General features: G+C 42.1%; 3 protein-coding genes across 3 annotated transcripts; 1 reads left to right on the top strand and 2 right to left on the bottom strand.

Moving 5' to 3' along the window:
• Positions 1-302: 302 nt before the first annotated feature.
• Positions 303-3,659, bottom strand: LOC115171558 (histone chaperone asf1b-B). The gene is made up of 4 exons (XM_029728503.1): positions 3,138-3,659; positions 2,205-2,320; positions 1,648-1,824; positions 303-1,150 (listed from the first exon to the last, which is right to left on the bottom strand). The coding sequence occupies exons 1-4, from the start codon at positions 3,244-3,246 to the stop codon at positions 959-961; spliced, it is 594 nt and encodes a 197-aa protein (XP_029584363.1). The 5' UTR covers positions 3,247-3,659; the 3' UTR covers positions 303-958.
• A 1,118-nt stretch (positions 3,660-4,777) lies between these two features.
• On the top strand, positions 4,778-9,641 carry LOC115171559 (protein crumbs homolog 3-like). The gene is made up of 4 exons (XM_029728504.1): positions 4,778-5,189; positions 6,158-6,384; positions 8,101-8,144; positions 8,259-9,641. The coding sequence occupies exons 2-4, from the start codon at positions 6,285-6,287 to the stop codon at positions 8,466-8,468; spliced, it is 354 nt and encodes a 117-aa protein (XP_029584364.1). The 5' UTR covers positions 4,778-5,189; positions 6,158-6,284; the 3' UTR covers positions 8,469-9,641.
• Positions 9,642-10,368: 727 nt separating this feature from the next.
• On the bottom strand, positions 10,369-13,705 carry LOC115171556 (tubulin beta-4B chain). The gene is made up of 5 exons (XM_029728498.1): positions 13,688-13,705; positions 12,968-13,207; positions 12,148-12,256; positions 11,823-11,933; positions 10,369-11,714 (listed from the first exon to the last, which is right to left on the bottom strand). The coding sequence occupies exons 1-5, from the start codon at positions 13,688-13,690 to the stop codon at positions 10,657-10,659; spliced, it is 1,521 nt and encodes a 506-aa protein (XP_029584358.1). The 5' UTR covers positions 13,691-13,705; the 3' UTR covers positions 10,369-10,656.
• Between the last annotated feature and the right edge of the window lie 3,952 nt (positions 13,706-17,657).

Here is a 17,657-nt window from a genome sequence, read left to right as displayed (position 1 = left end):
ATGACACGAGAACAGGATTCAATGAAAAGGGGAGATTTGTATGTTAACATTTTCACAATTTTGTCTTGAACACAGCTGTAATTCAAATTGCATGGCAACAAGCAAGCCAGGCTATCAATTTCAAAATGTGCACTATAGGTGAGCATACTACACTACAGATATTTTTGAATGTAACAAATAGTCGAGGAAGCCCCACCCATTATTTTCAATGCAAAACATTTCAATGTTGAAAAAAGGTTATTCTCCTAGAGTTCCAACATCTGCCATCACGTCTCAAAGCTTGTCAGGGACAATCACACGCATCACATAAAAAGATATTTAATTCAAAAACAAAATGGCACACAGGAAAATAAACATATGTACATACCGTTATTAGCACCCCCCCCACCCATCCAAAAGTCTCCCAAAACACCAACAGGGAAAAGTGTAACTAAAATGCTATAAGGACCATAACCACTGAAACACAATGGCTCAGAAAGTTCAAAAAAATACCACCATTATTTTCCTTCCAGCAGCTTGAGTCATTTCTTCCTCCATTTTGCTTCACTAGTGTCATAATCCTGTAGGTATTTACATCACATAATTAACAGCTGACTAGTTGGTGTGAATCAGTATTTCTGCCAATTAGCTGCTAACCATCTATGGAAACGTGGATACTTCAGCTGTCACTCTGTTGATAGTATTAAAAATGAAGGGATGAATTAGTTTTACAACTTTTTTTCACCATGTTATAGACATGAAAGTGAAAAACTTCCAATAGATAAAGATTACTCCAGAAAGATTGTCTTGGTTGCAAGACACTGTAGTCCATGGTGGGAGTGTGTTGTTGACAGTTTCTGGGAAATAAGGGCAGCTGTAAGGCAAAGCTGGCTGTACATCCAAGTCAGAATGTCCATGTCCATTCTTCTGCTTATAGTGTTGGGTTGATCAAAGATTATGTGTATATGTATGTTTCCCTCTACAAGCAGTCCATAGAGTTGTCAGGTAGCAACCCTATGGGTGGGGCCTTTCCCGGGAGGCAAGATGGGGGCAGCATAGAGTTGGGGGCAGGATCCACATTCTCTGAGTCTTCCATCCTTTCTGCACACCCTTCCCAGTTGATATGGAATCTTGTTACACGTGGGTTTGAAGCCAAAATATTTCTCTGGAGCTGGAAGACAAACAGCATTAAGGGGGAAATTATTCAGTAGATGTACTTATATTTGCAATAAGACATGTTCCATTTTTACATTATACTAAAGCCTGAGCAGTACTGTGGCACACGTCTCCCTGATGAGTGAGCGGAGTTTGCACTTTAAGACCAATATATTAATGGATATTTCGCCCTTCCACAACGCAAAGGTTTAATTTCATTCCAAAAAGTTGTCCCCTCTCCTCTGCCATCATTCATTCCCCTTCATAGATCTGATCAAAATTGGTAGGTGTAAGCAATAGCTCCACCTAGTTTACTCAATATTAATATTACAGTCCTGTCAGATCTGTGAATGGTAGTGAACAAGGGCAGATGGGAGGGAACAAGTAAAGTGCAAGTAAGCATTTCGTTGGACGGTGTATACCTTATGTATCCTGTACATACGACTAATAAAACTTGAACATCTTCCTGGAAGGAAACACAGTCAAGCACACCCATTGAGTTTCCTCCTTTACCTGTCCATAGTCAGGTTTTATGGGTGGGTTTTCCCGCAGCTCAGGGTCGGTGTACTCGTTGTTGACGTAGTACCCGATACGAATGAACTCCTGTCCGCGGTATGTACAGGTGATTAGCGCCACAGTTACACCGACAGCATCACTTTCTGGAATCAGACCCGTGTTTGGGGCATCTGCCTGTTGAAGGATAACATACTGTAGATGAGGTGCAAGGAGGAAGGCAGGAGAAGAGCGGGGTAAGAGGGAGGGTGTAGTTTCTATATCTGGTTTCTCCAATACAGCACCAGTGTGTCGCTAGTGATTATGTTATAAGCTCAGTGTTATTTTTCGGGAACGGTTTCCATCGCTAGGGCTGTCACTAAGGACAGAATCAACAACCTCTGCATCATCAAATCAGTTGCTTTGTGAAGGTGTTAATGTTCACAGTTGGCCATTGTTATGTAAATTATATCTGAAAAAGAGAGAGAAAATTGAAGAGGGGCAAGGAAAGCTGCTGCCAGACTACTGCTGAAATTACATTGTTAGTTACTGCCATCTATAAATTAAAAAAAACTCACCTGGAACACAAACATGTGCCTCCCAGCTGGTACTGGGCCAACCAGAACAGAGTCAAGGGTCTGGTCATACTCTTCACTCTCTGCTGAACCCACATATATGATCTTCCACTCAAGATCTGCAACACAGAAAATTATAAAGTCAAATCACTGTCTTCCAGCCCACAAACTCAGTTCGAAACTTTGGAGAAAGCAAGGAAATAGCTGGACTGAAGACTGCTTTGGTCAGAATGCTGTTATGAATGACACCTGTGAAATTATTTGATTGTTTGGGTAGATAACGCGAAAGGCAAGTGGACATGTCAATACGTGTTCTAGAAGTTAACGTTAGTTACCTCCGTCAGAATTCCCCGCCGCCGCCGACCAAATACAAACAAAAGTTGGACACCATTCTGGCTAAGCTAGCCAGCTATAGGCAAAATAGCCAACTAACTAGCAATATCAACTAACGCCATCGTGTAGCTAAGCAATATCAAAGTACAATGTGTATATATATACACACACACACACACACACACACATACATACATATATATACATATACACACACACTTTTTTTAAACGAGCCAACTCTTTGTTCAGTAGACATAAGGGATTAATTAACCATTGTTTGCCACCTGTCGAATAATTACTTTGTTAATTTTTCGTCTAAACGATTTATGGCAAATTTGCTAACGTTACCTCGCTAGCTAAATTGCCAGTTTGAACATGAAGTAGCTAGCCTAGTTGAGAATCTGAGAGCTAGATAGCGAGATTCTCAACTAGGCTAGCTACTTCATGTTCAAACTGGCAATTTTGTTAGCGAGGTAACGTTAGTAAACTAGCCATAAATTGTCAGATGAGATTTAGCTAGCGAGCTAACGTTAGCAAGCTAGCCATACATCGTCAGATGAGAATAAACAAAGTAATTATTCGACAGGTAAGCACAACACTTACCTTCTGGCAAGTCTTCCATGCACTCAAATGTTATTTCGAATTGAAATGGGTTTCCGAATCGACTCGGGTTATCGAGGACAGCGACATTTAGTACTTGAACCTTCGCCATTATTGCGGTTCCTGCTGCGAGTGACAGACACGCTGGCTGAGTGGCTCGCAAATTTTCCCGTGGAAGGTTTCAGGCCTCAACAATGTAGCAACTAGCAAGCAATGTTCTCACGCAGCGTATACAAAGATCAATTCTATCACTGAAGAAATTCGGTTGTTGCATTTAAAAATGCATCTGATTTCGCAGGTTGACAGTTACGCTTTAGTGTAATTTTGAAATGACTAGGTAGATATATATTATTGTTATGATCGCCTGCTATATGAGCCAATCATTTCTACAGAAATTGTATTTTTTAAAGAAAGTGACATTAATTTTTTAAGTAGTTACTGTTATCTGGAATATTCATCTGACTAGTTTTGTTCAAAACAGCTATTTCAAAAACCACCCGCCAGTAAATTTCACAAAGCCACCAAAATGTCGAATGAAATGGGGCGGGTGTTTTTTCTGTTCTAAACGATGATTCGCTGGGTAGAACAACAGTAAAGCTATGGTTGGCAAGCAACAAGTACGTAGTGCTGGAACAACGCCACAAGACGCTTGCAATTACAAAACGTTTCAGGTAGAAATTCAATTGACACGACCCTACTCCCCCATGTACCCCACTGCTTTTGCCAAAGCAAACAAACACAACCACTGTACCAAATTCGGCCACTCTTTTAGATGGAAACATGTCTACATTCCAGTCTGGAGTGAAGAGGAAAGTCCCAAGACTATTTCATTTTTGGTCCCATAATGTCTACACCACGTTTGTGTGCGTTTCAGTGGATTTGTGTATATGTGTAGGGCTCTAGCAATTGATGCATACTTCAAGTTTATGTTGTGTGCGTCAATACATGGGAGACCATTAACCGAAGGACCTATGTGGCAGAGATACTTTCTGCACACATAATGATGTGACTAATCAGTGTTTTTTTGCAGACTGCAGAATGTAGGCCTACATAACATACAATATTGGGGTGGTTATGGGTTGACAATCAACCACACCAAATACAAACATGGAAATAGAATCATACATTGATCAGATTGTGTTTTCTATGCCAGTCTTCAGTCACATTCTGGCATAGGCCTAGATGAAACTGTGATTAGGCAAGGATTAAGGGACCATGATTAGCTGTGCTTATGGTATTTCAGGATTCTTTTTATCTTGCTTTGAGGATAGGGTCAGCTAGAAAAATACAATTGCTCTCCACTAGAGGTCCTAAAACGGCAAACAAATTCTCACCATGCACTCACATGAAACATGTGTCCCTTAAAATACAGGATTTAAAAAATGCAGGCCAAAGTTTCTCAAAATGTTCAGTGTTTACTCATTGGGCCTGAACATATTTCACAGCCTTTTATCTTTCTTTTGCAGATGGAAAAAAAGGTATATGAACACTTTCAAGGCTTCAGACACACATCAATAGAATAGTAGATCTTGAGAAAGGGTCCCATAGAACTCTAATAGTTAAGGATCCATAATGAGTGAGAGAGCATGAGCAATGGGAGGAAGTAGGCTCCATTGAGCAGGTGGATGTTTGTCCACTAGTCTGGTGCCTCATCATACAAAGGGTATCTGTCTCCTGTGCCACAGGTTGATACTGGGCTCAGGTACTGTAACACGAGACTGAAGTGAACCATGTGACCATAGGGGCGATGTGAAGAGAGAATTAAAAAAAACTGTTTTACATAGTTAAACCTGTACAGGTAGTCTACGGTGATATATATCAAAATAAACCATTCAGCCAGTAAAACGGCTTTGCGATCGGATTTAGTTTGCAGATTATTTTTCAGACATTGTTGGGAGAGGTTAAATCATAAACACGTCCTAACATATGATCCAGTTTCGGTTCACCCACTCACTCGATTAGGTGAGGCGGCGGAAGCGAGACGTTGTTTTTTTCGCAAGGAGTTGGATTGATCCCCGTTGCCTAAAACGGATATCAACATTATTCGGTGAAAAGGTGTGTATAATGTTCTGTACAGGTCTGTCGATAATAAAATCCTATACTTCTTGTATTATTAGATCGACTAATTTGTTGTGGAGCAGGAGTGCAGTTTCTCTTTACATAAAATGGCTTGGAAGTATTGGAAATGAATTATGGGGCACTATAAATCCTATACTTTACAGTACTTTTATAAGGCTTTACTTTTATTTCGATAGGATGCTACTTTCACAACATTCACTAAGAATATGATTTATGAATTGTCATTTGTTAACTCAATGCCCTCCCTCCCCACCTCCCTGAACAGGTGCAATTGTTCTTATATACCACTAGTTTTACTAAGTCAGCCCACCTTAAACGTTTCATTTGGCGTATAGGCCTATATATGTCTCAAACAAATGATCCAGAATGTGCCTTGAAGGGACTGAAAACTTCACTCACATTTTTGGGGGGGTGGTCATGTTTCGACATGGTGCTGAATTAATCACAATTGTAATTTTGCCTCTAAGGTCAAATGTACATTTTAGTCATTTAGCAGATGCTCTTATCCAGAGTGACTTCCAGGAGCCATTAGGGTTAAGTGCCTTGCTTAAGGGGACATCGTAAGATTTTTTATCTAGTCGGCTCAGGGATTCTAACCAGCGACCTTTCAGTTACTGGCCCAACGCTCTTAACCGCTAGGCTACCTGCAGCCCTATCAATTTCCGATTGGACAGTTTCTGACAGTCTGAACTGTTTATAATAACTTGATTCATTATGTTCTATTGTATTGTCATGGTATGGGATAATTGTTTCTCATGGGACTTACAATGATTCTATGCAGAATGAAGTATAGAAAGCTGTTATGATTTCATCTTCTCTTACATTTTATGTGACTTTATGAACCAGACTCAATAACATTGGGGTTTCAATAGAGACTCGGGCTCAGTGTAGCTCCATATGAACTGCTCTTTTTTTCTTTAACACTATCACCTTCATCTCTTTAGAGCGGCCCTGGAGACTGACGCCGGTGTGTTTGTGCTGCTGAGCACTACTCCTGATGAAATGGCCCCTTGCTGATGTCCAGGCGTCCCCTTGCTGATGGTCTACCCTCTTTAGAACCCATTGGTTTGAATGGAGATGGCACTGCTCCCAGACATGACGGCCTGGCCTGGTCTCCTGGCTGGGAGTGTCCTACTCCTGATCTTGGGGAATAATCCTTCCTGGGTTGTGGGTGAGTCATGCCACTACCTCTACAACCCCCCCCCCCCATCCTTCTTGTGAAATAACCCCATCACCACCACACTGGATTGTCTCTGACCACAGACAAACAATCTACTGTACGACTGCTTGGAACGAAATGCACAAAAGCAGGTTTCACACATTTCTAGGCATTACTCAATAAAAACTAAAGCATGCAGTAACATGCCAACAGGTTGTACAACTATTTCGTAATGCGTGAGAGCTTTGGGTAGGAACCATTGGTATGAAAAGCTCTGGTACATCCACTTTTCTTAATGCGGACATGTGATTTCTCTGACGTATGGTAATACATAATGCTCGTATTTGTAATGCTTTATTACTTGTTATAAAGTACGTATGAGCCCTTATATGTTATATTTTACACTGCTAGTCGTCAGTGCACTGAACTGTTAGTCAGGATCATTATCAGATGATAGTAAGACGTTATAAGGGGTTTGTATGTGCTTATAGAACGTTTTCACAATGCATTATAGCTGTATGTTACCCAGCAAGAAACAATAGATAAAGCTGCCCTTAGTGGTTGTTCTGAGTGCTCTTCTGCTTTTCTGGTAATGGGACAACACTGAACAATGGCTGCACTCCAATGCAGACACCTCCAAGCTGTAATGTCAACTGTAGTTAGTTTGCTACAATAAACGTATCTGGCTGTCACTGCTACAGGAGGTTTTTCAGTGTCTCATTTTGAGCAAAAGTTGTGCCCCTCCCCCAAACAACCTACCCTTGTTTTTTGTTATCATGGTGTACTTTTGCCCCAGGGTGAGTTTACTATTTTACTATTTGCATTAGCCAATCATTAACTTAGTTTGACATCCCTAAATGGGCGTTGAAGTTTTCTAAGCAAGACATCTACTGTGAATTAATAGTCAATAATCACTTTGACACCGCACTGACATGGTAACCAAAATAGAATAGAGCTTTTCCGGATACTTCAACTAGTAAAACTGTTCAGGGGCTTAGCTTCACTGACCACAGGCAAAGGCCGCATTCCAAGTCCTCTCCTCCCCCTCTCCTACATTCAAGTAGTTACTGTGCGGGATGTCACAGAGTAATCACATGGCTTGTCATGGAGAAAGTGCCTGAAAAAAGCACTGGACTTGAGGAACTCAGTGATCCCATCGCATTGCAATAGGCTATTATGTTATCAATCTATCAATCTAAAAATGACATCAACTTCCACCTTTCTGTTTTGTTTCCCCCTCCCCCTAGGCTGTAAATAAATTACTCTTAACTGTATTTAAGTAACTTGATGTGTTAAAACGTTTGCTTATTTGTTTATTAGGATCCCCATTAGCTTTTGCAGAAGCTGCAGCTACTCTTCCTGGGGTCCTCAAAAAACACAAAACATGAAAAGTAACAAAACACTGACACAGTCACAAATTGAACATACAACGATATGCAAACAATACAACAAAAAAATAATACAAACAATACTCATATACATGCTTTTACATGTGCGTGTTGTTCTGGTATGTGGTCATGTGTGGAGTTGTTGCCTCAGAGCACCACACGTGTCATTTCGTATACAGTCCTGCACCTGGTATACAGTGTGTAATTTTGAAATGACCCGTTTTTCCACATTGTTCAAACCTATTGTGTTATCCTACATTGATCAAAGAGAGGGTGTATTTGTATTCTTGTAGCAAACTATTACAATGACCTGAGTGGTAATCATTAATGTTTTCTACAGGGGACAACACAACTAATAGATTACCCTCTAACACAACTGCCCCAGTGAGTAAGCTGCTGCTATCTTTATCTCTGTTTTTGTTAGAGGAAATTAAACCAGAAGTATCCAGAGCTTTATTTGTGAGAATGACTACCACCCCTGTGTTGTTCTGCCTCTAGGGACCCAACATTGCAGCTATTGTGGCCCCGACTGTTATACTGGGGCTGCTGGCCATAGCATCTGCTGTGCTAGTGTGGCTTTTCTGCGTGGTGAGGAAGAAGAGGCAGACAGAGGGGACGTACCGGCCCAGTGCTGAGGAGCAGACGGGGGCCAGCAGTGTTGAGACACCAGATGCACTCAAACTGCCCAAGGAGGAAAGACTCATCTGAGCCTCTCAACACCTGTCCTGTACATCCAAGCAACAGCAAAATCCTGATGACTGTAGAAGCTCCACCTAAAGAGCTGATGATTACCTAGATATTAGAGGGTCATGACACAACGTTGACAGATACAGGATGGGACGAGAGGTACACAGCACCTAGCCCTGGAAGAGGAGGGCCCAGGCACTGTGTACTGTACGTACTGCAAGCACATGGACTAGTGCTAGTACAGAACCCAGACACAGACGTTGGGATAGCTACTACAAATACCACAGCCCGCAACTAGAACAACTAGAACTAAGGTCCATGAGGCTCTGACTGCTTTCTCTATGGTGTGTTATTTAATAGCACTGGCATATTTGAATGGGATAGACATGTACACAATCATTCAAATGGTCATACTGGAAGAGGAACCAAACCATCACCTGCACTATATGGAAGAGGACCAGTATTCAGTCCCTGCTCATACTCGTCTTTGGTAAATACATTTCAGTCTGAGTATTTCAGTCCTCTGTCGAGGCAATTTGGCCCTCTCAACAGCTACTAAAAGACTGGATACAGTCTAACTGCTATAATCGTAAGCAGACTGCTGTTACCTGTGCTACCTTGATACATGCAAAAAATGATATTGGAATGTAATGTAAATGTTTGTATAAATTCCTTATAGATTACTTAAATGTATAGCGTGCAATAATATTTGTTTAACCACTATTGATTGTCAGAAAAGCATTTCATTGTCTAGATTTTTACACTGATTACTTACCTCAATACATGTCTCACTACTGAATCAGTCCTGTATCCAGCTTTACAGATAATGACACTGTAAGCTAATATTATCTAGAAAACATTTCTCCCAGTGGGATATTCTCTGTTTGTGGATACTGTGTGCAGAACAAATAATTATGTCCTTATTAATAATATTTAAGCACAAAATGAATGATTGTTTACGTTTGAATAATTGTATTGTAGTATTTCAGAATTGTTACATTAATTTAACATTGGCTGAAATGTGATACTACATTAGATCATATATTCTATGTGTGTTCTTACCAGTACGCTGTTTGTATGTTGCAAAGCCTATGATGGGATTCAATTCTCATCATGTAGTTGTTTCACAATGTCATGACATATTTATCTATTGTAGCCTGCATGTTAAATAAATACTAATAGTCATTTTTAGAATTGGCCACCTCAGTAGATTTTCTTTGCATAATCAGTGTTGGACTTTGATCAGATGATATCAAGACCTGCTTCTGTCTCTCTCTCTCTTGTAAAAACACAACCAGACTTCTATGAGGAATTAACGAGAGGGGAAAAACAGAAGACAGAGCATCGTATCAGCTGACATCATGTATCAGACATCCCTAAAATGGTGAGTGTGAAGTGTATGAGAAATAACGCACTTGCTCAGCATGCAGAGATTACGAGTCAGCTTTCGGGTAAGCTGTGATTGACAATATAGCTTCAGTCAGAATTATTAGCCAGCGGCAACTGACTGCAGGAGCTGGGAAGTGAAGAATGCAGTCACTATACGTCAGTCTCATTTTGCCTGTTGTTACATTCTAGGAATGCATTCCAATGCAGAGTTTATTGCTACTAACTCATTGGCATGAACCCATAGTGGGCAGTGCAGTTTGTCTTCAGCCTATAGTTAATGCTCCCTCACAAACCCAGTTTCCAACTGTGGTTGGCCTTTTCTGGTTTGTAAATCTGCTTTTACCTTTGACATTTTGGGCTCATGGCTTCAAATTCATATAACTTACAGTATGTGAACATATTGTAATTGTACATGCTGACTTTAACCTAGTGTGCCATTTTAATTTCATGTTGTACAGTAATCAAGTCTATATAAGACCATATTTATAACACCCATCATATATAAACAATAAAAACATAGAGTAAGGACCAATTTAATTTGAACTTTAAAATCACTTGCTTTTAATTCCGCAAAGCAATGATGAGATGAATGTAGGAAAAATGGAAACAATTCAGTGAATTTCCAACATACAACAACAAAATAATGTCAAAAGTTCACTACTATCTGGTAAGATCACTGTCTAATGTGGAAAAACATTCAATTGATTTTGGAACATCTGCCTTCTTGAGAGAAAGCAGATGGTAAGGATGAAGGGGTGGAGTTGGGGACAGGACGGAGGGGAGTGATAGACTGTTTGGCAGTTGAGTGACTGGATGGGGTTTAGGTGGCTTCTTCTTCTCCCTCCTCTTCAAACTCGCCCTCCTCAGCGGTGGCATCTTGGTACTGCTGGTACTCAGACACCAGGTCATTCATGTTGCTCTCAGCCTCAGTGAACTCCATCTCATCCATACCCTCTCCGGTGTACCAGTGAAGGAAGGCCTTACGGCGGAACATGGCAGTGAACTGCTCAGAGATACGCTTGAACAGCTCCTGGATGGCTGTGCTGTTGCCGATGAAGGTGGCAGACATCTTGAGGCCGCGGGGTGGGATGTCACAGACAGCGGTCTTCACGTTGTTGGGGATCCATTCCACAAAGTAGCTGCTGTTCTTGTTCTGGACGTTGAGCATCTGCTCGTCAACCTCCTTCATGGACATGCGGCCACGGAAGATGGCGGCTACGGTGAGGTAACGGCCGTGACGAGGGTCACAGGCCGCCATCATGTTCTTGGAGTCGAACATCTGCTGGGTGAGCTCAGGCACGGACAGGGCGCGGTACTGTTGGCTCCCCCTGCTGGTGAGGGGGGCGAAGCCGGGCATGAAGAAGTGTAGGCGGGGGAAGGGCACCATGTTGACAGCCAGTTTGCGGAGGTCGGCGTTGAGCTGGCCAGGGAAACGAAGGCAGGTGGTCACTCCACTCATGGTGGCTGACACCAGGTGGTTGAGGTCTCCATAGGTGGGTGTGGTGAGCTTGAGAGTGCGGAAGCAGATGTCGTAGAGGGCTTCGTTGTCGATGCAGAAGGTCTCATCTGTGTTCTCCACCAGCTGATGCACAGAGAGAGTAGCGTTGTAGGGCTCCACCACTGTGTCGGACACTTTAGGAGAGGGCACCACACTGAAGGTGTTCATGATTCGGTCAGGGTACTCCTCGCGGATCTTGCTGATGAGCAGGGTGCCCATGCCAGAGCCAGTACCCCCACCCAGGGAGTGGGTGAGCTGGAAGCCCTGGAGGCAGTCACAGCTCTCTGCCTCCTTCCTCACTACATCCATGACAGAGTCTACCAGCTCTGCTCCCTCTGTGTAGTGGCCCTTGGCCCAGTTGTTTCCAGCTCCACTCTGGCCTGCAGACAAGAGTGTCATACACCACTACTTCACTGACGGGACAAGATTACATTAGTAGTCTACCACCAAATCTCATATTTCCACTGATTACCAAACCAACCACTCACCGAAGACAAAGTTGTCTGGCCTGAAGATCTGTCCGAAGGGGCCAGACCTGACAGAGTCCATGGTGCCCGGCTCCAGATCCACCAGAATGGCACGGGGGACATACTTCCCACCTGAAAAAGTAAATAAATATTGGGCGTACTGAACCAATTATTACTGTGCATATTTGCACTGTATTTGTGATAATAGGGTACCTCTGAATGCCAGTATTTAAAATAATTGTTAATACAAGAGTCTATTTAATCAATTGTGCATGTTTCTGTTTGTTTCAATAATTGGAGACATTGTGGTTTATGTATGCAATGCTATATAATGTGCATACTGTACCTGAGGCCTCATTGTAGTACACATTGATCCTGTCTAGCTGCAGGTCGCTGTCTCCATGGTAGGTGCCAGTCGGGTCGATGCCATGCTCATCACTGATCACCTCCCAGAACTGAGACAGCGAGAGAGAGAGGAGTTGAGATGCACTCAATAGCAATACACAGAAGCATCCATTTAAAATGCAAATTAGAATATAAAATATAAATAAATAGATATAATGCAATGTCTTTTCTGTTGCATGGACATTTACCTTTTTGCGAGAAACACAAATAGCATGATTTGCAGTAAATATTCCCTTTACATAATTATGTAAGCCTCTAAATGATTTCAATTAAGCATTAAAATTCCATTTAGATCTAAATATTTATCAGGTTAAATATGTCGTGTCATAAAAGAGAGGAGAGGAAGGTATTCTAGTACCGTTATCTCTCCCTTCCACCGCACGTCCATTTAGGGACCCCAAATAACCATTGGGAATGAGTCAGCAGCAACAAAAACAAATCTGCCCATTTCATATGCAACAGTGATATAAACTGATATTAATCGGATATAGCTATTGTTTAGCCTATTTCTCTTATACACATATTTATTTTGTGCACGGAATGACCATGCATTTTTCATGCATGTTATATTATAGCTAATTGATAATGCACACAGTTCTGCACCAGCTTTCTCTACAAGTGTTATGGGTGGATTATCAGCGGCCTTTCTTCATTTTGCTACGCAGAGGTAAAAAAAAAAGGGGTTTATCTAGCTCGCCTGCAATCATTCACATGAAGAAATCTATTTTCTTAGTAAAATACAAAGGAGTCAACAATGATACCTTGGCTCCGATCTGGTTACCGCACTGGCCGGCTTGCAGATGCACTATTTCGCGCATTATGGATGGATGGACGGACGGGCGTTGGCAGTGAGGTGACCGCAGTCGAGATTTGGCCCGGAGGACGCTTCTTCTCTTCTTCCCCAGCTGACTGTCTGATGGGCCCGCCTTTCCTTCAACTACTGGGCCGAATCGGTGGGCGTCATCCCCATGGAAACCAAAGACCGGAGGAGAGGAAAGATCCTAAACTCGTGGAGAGAGCGGATAGGATGCTGTTATTTGGAAGTCTTCATCAATGAGTGTTCCAGTGATGCGCAGTCACCCGACCCTACTGACTGAGTGGTGTAGTGATAGCTACAGGCATCCTACAGTACATTTACGTCATTAGCAGACGCTCTTATCCAGAGCGACTTACAGTAGTGAATGCATACATTTCATACATTTTTTTCTTTCTGTGCTGGCCCCCCGTGGGAATCGAACCCACAACCCTGGTGTTGCAAACACCATGCTCTACCAACTGAGCTACAGGGAAGGCAGTAAAACAGACTCTCGTAAGTGAGCTGAAGGTATCATTGTCATCAACCCACTAATGATGTTCACGAGAGATTTTCCCCAGTTACACAAAGTGGTCACAATCACGAGTGGTGAAGCACAAGATACAAACCACACGCTGTGGACTGATGATATATTGGCACCAAGCAAAAAAATACATTTTTAAAATACCATACTGTAGATTGAGGCGGATGGTAGTGTAGTAGAGTTAAAATTGTTATTCCAGCAAACTTCAGATTATTGGAATAGTACACAACGCAGAGCAGAACAATCAGGTTGAGGGTCAGTGGCCAAAACCCGCGAACAGGAATGTTCCAAGTTCAGACAGAAGGGGGGAGTCAGATCGCTATGATCGCCAGGAACTTTGCTTTTGGTTTCTAATTTTAATTGTTGCGCTACTGGTGATGCCTGTTGATGTTAGGTGGGCAGCTACAGTAGCTGAATGATGTTAACATCTTCGGGTTTTATTTCATGAAATTTATTTTATTTTTTCTGGGTGCTTACGTCACCTACTAACCCTGGTACTACCCATAGCTCCCGCTCTCCTCAGTCTGAGAAAACACTGAGAGAGAAAGGTACGGGCTGCAGATTACTCCTTTGTAGAAGTCCGTAACGTGAAATAAATAAAACGTCCCAAGGTTAATGCTGTAGATATTGTTATAAGGGAGTGTGAGACTATTGAAACACGTAACTTTCAGAGTTTTATTGTTGTTATTAATATAGTTTACAGAGTGCTAAAAGTGTTGCTAGCTAGCATGCCTTTCTGTGATGCAAATGGCTAGCTGAGCTACCGGCTAGTGATGGTGTTGCATTATGGGAGATGTCGTTTTGGCCCTCTAAGGTCTGAATGGGATAAAGGCGATTTCACGTTGTAACTTGTTTGTGTTGCAGTGTTTTTGCACATGAGTTGTTGTATTTTGGTACTGTCAACACTGAAAGCACCTAGCAATGTATTGGGGATGTGAGACAGGATATGTGTTTTACCTTTCTTCATGCTCCTGTGTAGAACAGCTTGTCAGGTGGTGCATTGGAGACTGCTGTGTTCCTGTCCTGTCTTTTCACAATACTATTGCAGGTATGGTTCTATTGTCTAAGAATTAAGATTATACATTCTTTGTATTAAGGACTGGTTATTATTTTATACTATAGATTATGGCTTTATGTATGAGTGTGATTGTGAGAGTCTGAGAAAACACTGAGAGAGAAAGAACAGCTTGTCAGGTGGTGCATTGGAGACTGATGTGTTTCCTGTCCTGTCTTTCACAATACTATTGCAGATCAACAGAAAGCCTAAAAGACAGCCGTGGTGTTGCTGTTCATTTCTTGGTTCTCCTGTGGTGCATAGTAAAGCCGCTACAGTAGTAGGTTATTAAATCAATATTCTGAAACCGACTGTGGTCAAGAGAAACACCCTGCAAGTGGGATCAAACAGGTAGTCCCTCCTGTGAAGCCCCCTCCCATTATGTAAATCCAACAATTTTTTTACAGGCTTCACAGGAAGAAACTTGGTTTGGCATTGATGTTGTGTACATTGTTAAGGTGTTGCTGTAACATCAACAGTACTTTACAGGCAGCTAGTGGTAAGTAAGTTAATGTATTTCATATTGCAGTAGAACTACTGTAATTTAAATACAGTGTCAAAATAAGTACTGTGTAATGACACATGGTACAATACCATAGAATTTAGTGTATTATACTGTAAAAAAGTAAATGCTACTGTAATCATAATTAATGAATGACATTCATTGAGGGGAGATTGGGTTTGTATTTCACAGTATTTTACTGTAATTAATTGGGATTGGTGCAGGCAGGTTGGCTGCTAGGTAATAGCTCTCTTTCGTATCGTCTGAGATCCCCAAAGATTGGAAAGCTGCCGCGGTCATCCCGCTCTTCAAAGGGGGAGACACTCTAGACCCAAACTGTTACAGACCAATATCTATCCTACCATGCCTTTCTAAGGTCTTCGAAAGCCAAGTTAATTAACAAACGGATCACCAACCATTTCGAATCCCACCGTACCTTCTCTGCTATGCAATCTGGTTTCCGAGCTGGTCATGGGTGCATGAGGAGGCACACTCAAGGTCTTAAACGATATCATAACTGCCATCGACAAAAGACAATACTGTGCAGCCGTATTCATCGACCTGGCCAAGGCCTTCAACTCTCAATCTCCGCATTCTTAATGGCAGGCTCAACAGCCTTGGTTTCTCAAATAACTGCCTCGCCTGGTTCACCAACTACTTCTCAGACAGAGTTCAGTGTGTCAAATCGGAGGGCCTGTTATCCAGACCTCTGGCAGTCTCTATGGGGGTGCCACAGGGTTCAATTCTCGGGCCAACTCTTTTTTCTGTATACATCAATGATGTCGCTCTTGCGGCTGGCGATTCTCTGATCCACCTCTACGCAGACGACACCCTTCTGTATACTTCTGGCCCTTCTTTGGACACTGTGTTCACTAACCTCCAGACGAGCTTCAATGAAATACAACTCTCCTTCCGTGGCCTCCAACTGCTCTTAAATGCAAGTAAAACTAGATGCATGCTCTTCACCGATCGCTGCCCGCCTGCCTAGCATCACTACTCTGGACGGTTCTGACTTAGAATATGTGGACAACTACAAACCCTAGGTGTCTGGTTAGACTGTAAACTCTCCTTCCAGACTCATATTAAGCATCTCCAATCCAAAATTAAATCTAGAATCGGCGTCCTATTTCACAACAAAGCATCCTTCACTCATGCTGCCAAACATACCCTCGTAAAACTGACTATCCTACCGACCCTTGACTTTGTAGATGTCATTTACGAAATAGCCTCCAACACTCTACTCAGCAAATTGGATGCAGTCTATCACAGTGCCATCTGTTTCGTCACCAAAGCCCCATATACTACCCACCACTGCGACCTGTATGCTGTTAGCTGGCCATCCCTTCATATTCGTCGCCAAACCCACTGGCTCCAGGTCACCTATGTCTTTGCTAGGTAAAACTGCCCCGCCTTATCTCAACTCACTGGTCACCATAGCAGCACCCACCTGTAGCACGCACTCCAGCAGGTATATTTCACTAGTCACCCCCACACATATCTCCCTCACCAACTTTAAGCACCAGCTGTCAGAGCAGCTTACAAATCATTGCACCTGTACATAGCCCATCTGTAAATAGCCCATCCAACTACCTCATCCCCATATTGTTTTTTTCCTCCTTTGCACCCCAGTATTTCTACTTGCACATTCATCTTCTGCACATCTATCACTCCAGTGTTTATTTGCTAAATTGTAATTATTTCGCCACTATGGCCAATTTATTGCCTTACCTCCCTTATCTTACCTCATTTGCACACACTGTATATAGACTTTTTCTATTGTGTTATTGACTGTACGTTTGTTTATTCCGTGTGTAACTCAGTATTGTCGTTTGTGTGGCACTGCTTTGATTTATCTTGGCCAGGTCGCAGTTGTAAATGAGAACTTATTCTCAATTGGTCTACCTGGTTAAATAAAGGTGAAAAAATAAATACATTACAGCATATCAATGAATATTTGGTGTTGTGTACCACTTGCACTTCTAGAGGCTTTAACAAAGGCTTCCAAACCGGCAGCGACTACAGGGCAAAGCAGGCCAAAGGGACATGGCAAAATGCTCAAACATTAAAGGTTGAAGACTTGCTACCACTCATCTGTCCCCTATATATTTTAAATTGAAGGGGCACGGTAACCACATAGGAGTTAGATCGGTACAGCATTCTCACTAACAGGTGAAAAAAATATAGTACCTTACAAGACACGCCTCAAAATATATTAAATGTGCCATAAACAAAACGTTTTTGGCACTCCAAAAATACAGTACGGTACTGTATTTTGTGGGAAGGAATTACAGTACCATTCGAAATACAGCAATTCTTTCCCCGCCCACAACATTTTCCAACTGCACCATAATTTACCTACCATGGTCCAAAGTATTCTATCTGCATTCCTATGGGATATCTGACCTGCTGGTTGTACGTCAGTGCCACTTACTGACGTACAACCGCACGTCAGATGATGGACTGATAGTGTTTTTACAGAAAGAAAAAAAATAACATTTGTAAACATAGAAAATTATCTCAGGTATTGAAAGGGTGATTTAAGTAAAGCAACACACCTA

This window comes from Salmo trutta, chromosome 32 (assembly GCF_901001165.1).
Source record: "Salmo trutta chromosome 32, fSalTru1.1, whole genome shotgun sequence".
Taxonomy (NCBI): Eukaryota; Metazoa; Chordata; class Actinopteri; order Salmoniformes; family Salmonidae; genus Salmo; species Salmo trutta.
Note: the sequence above shows the minus strand (reverse complement) of the source record. Positions and strands in the feature narration are given on the sequence as shown.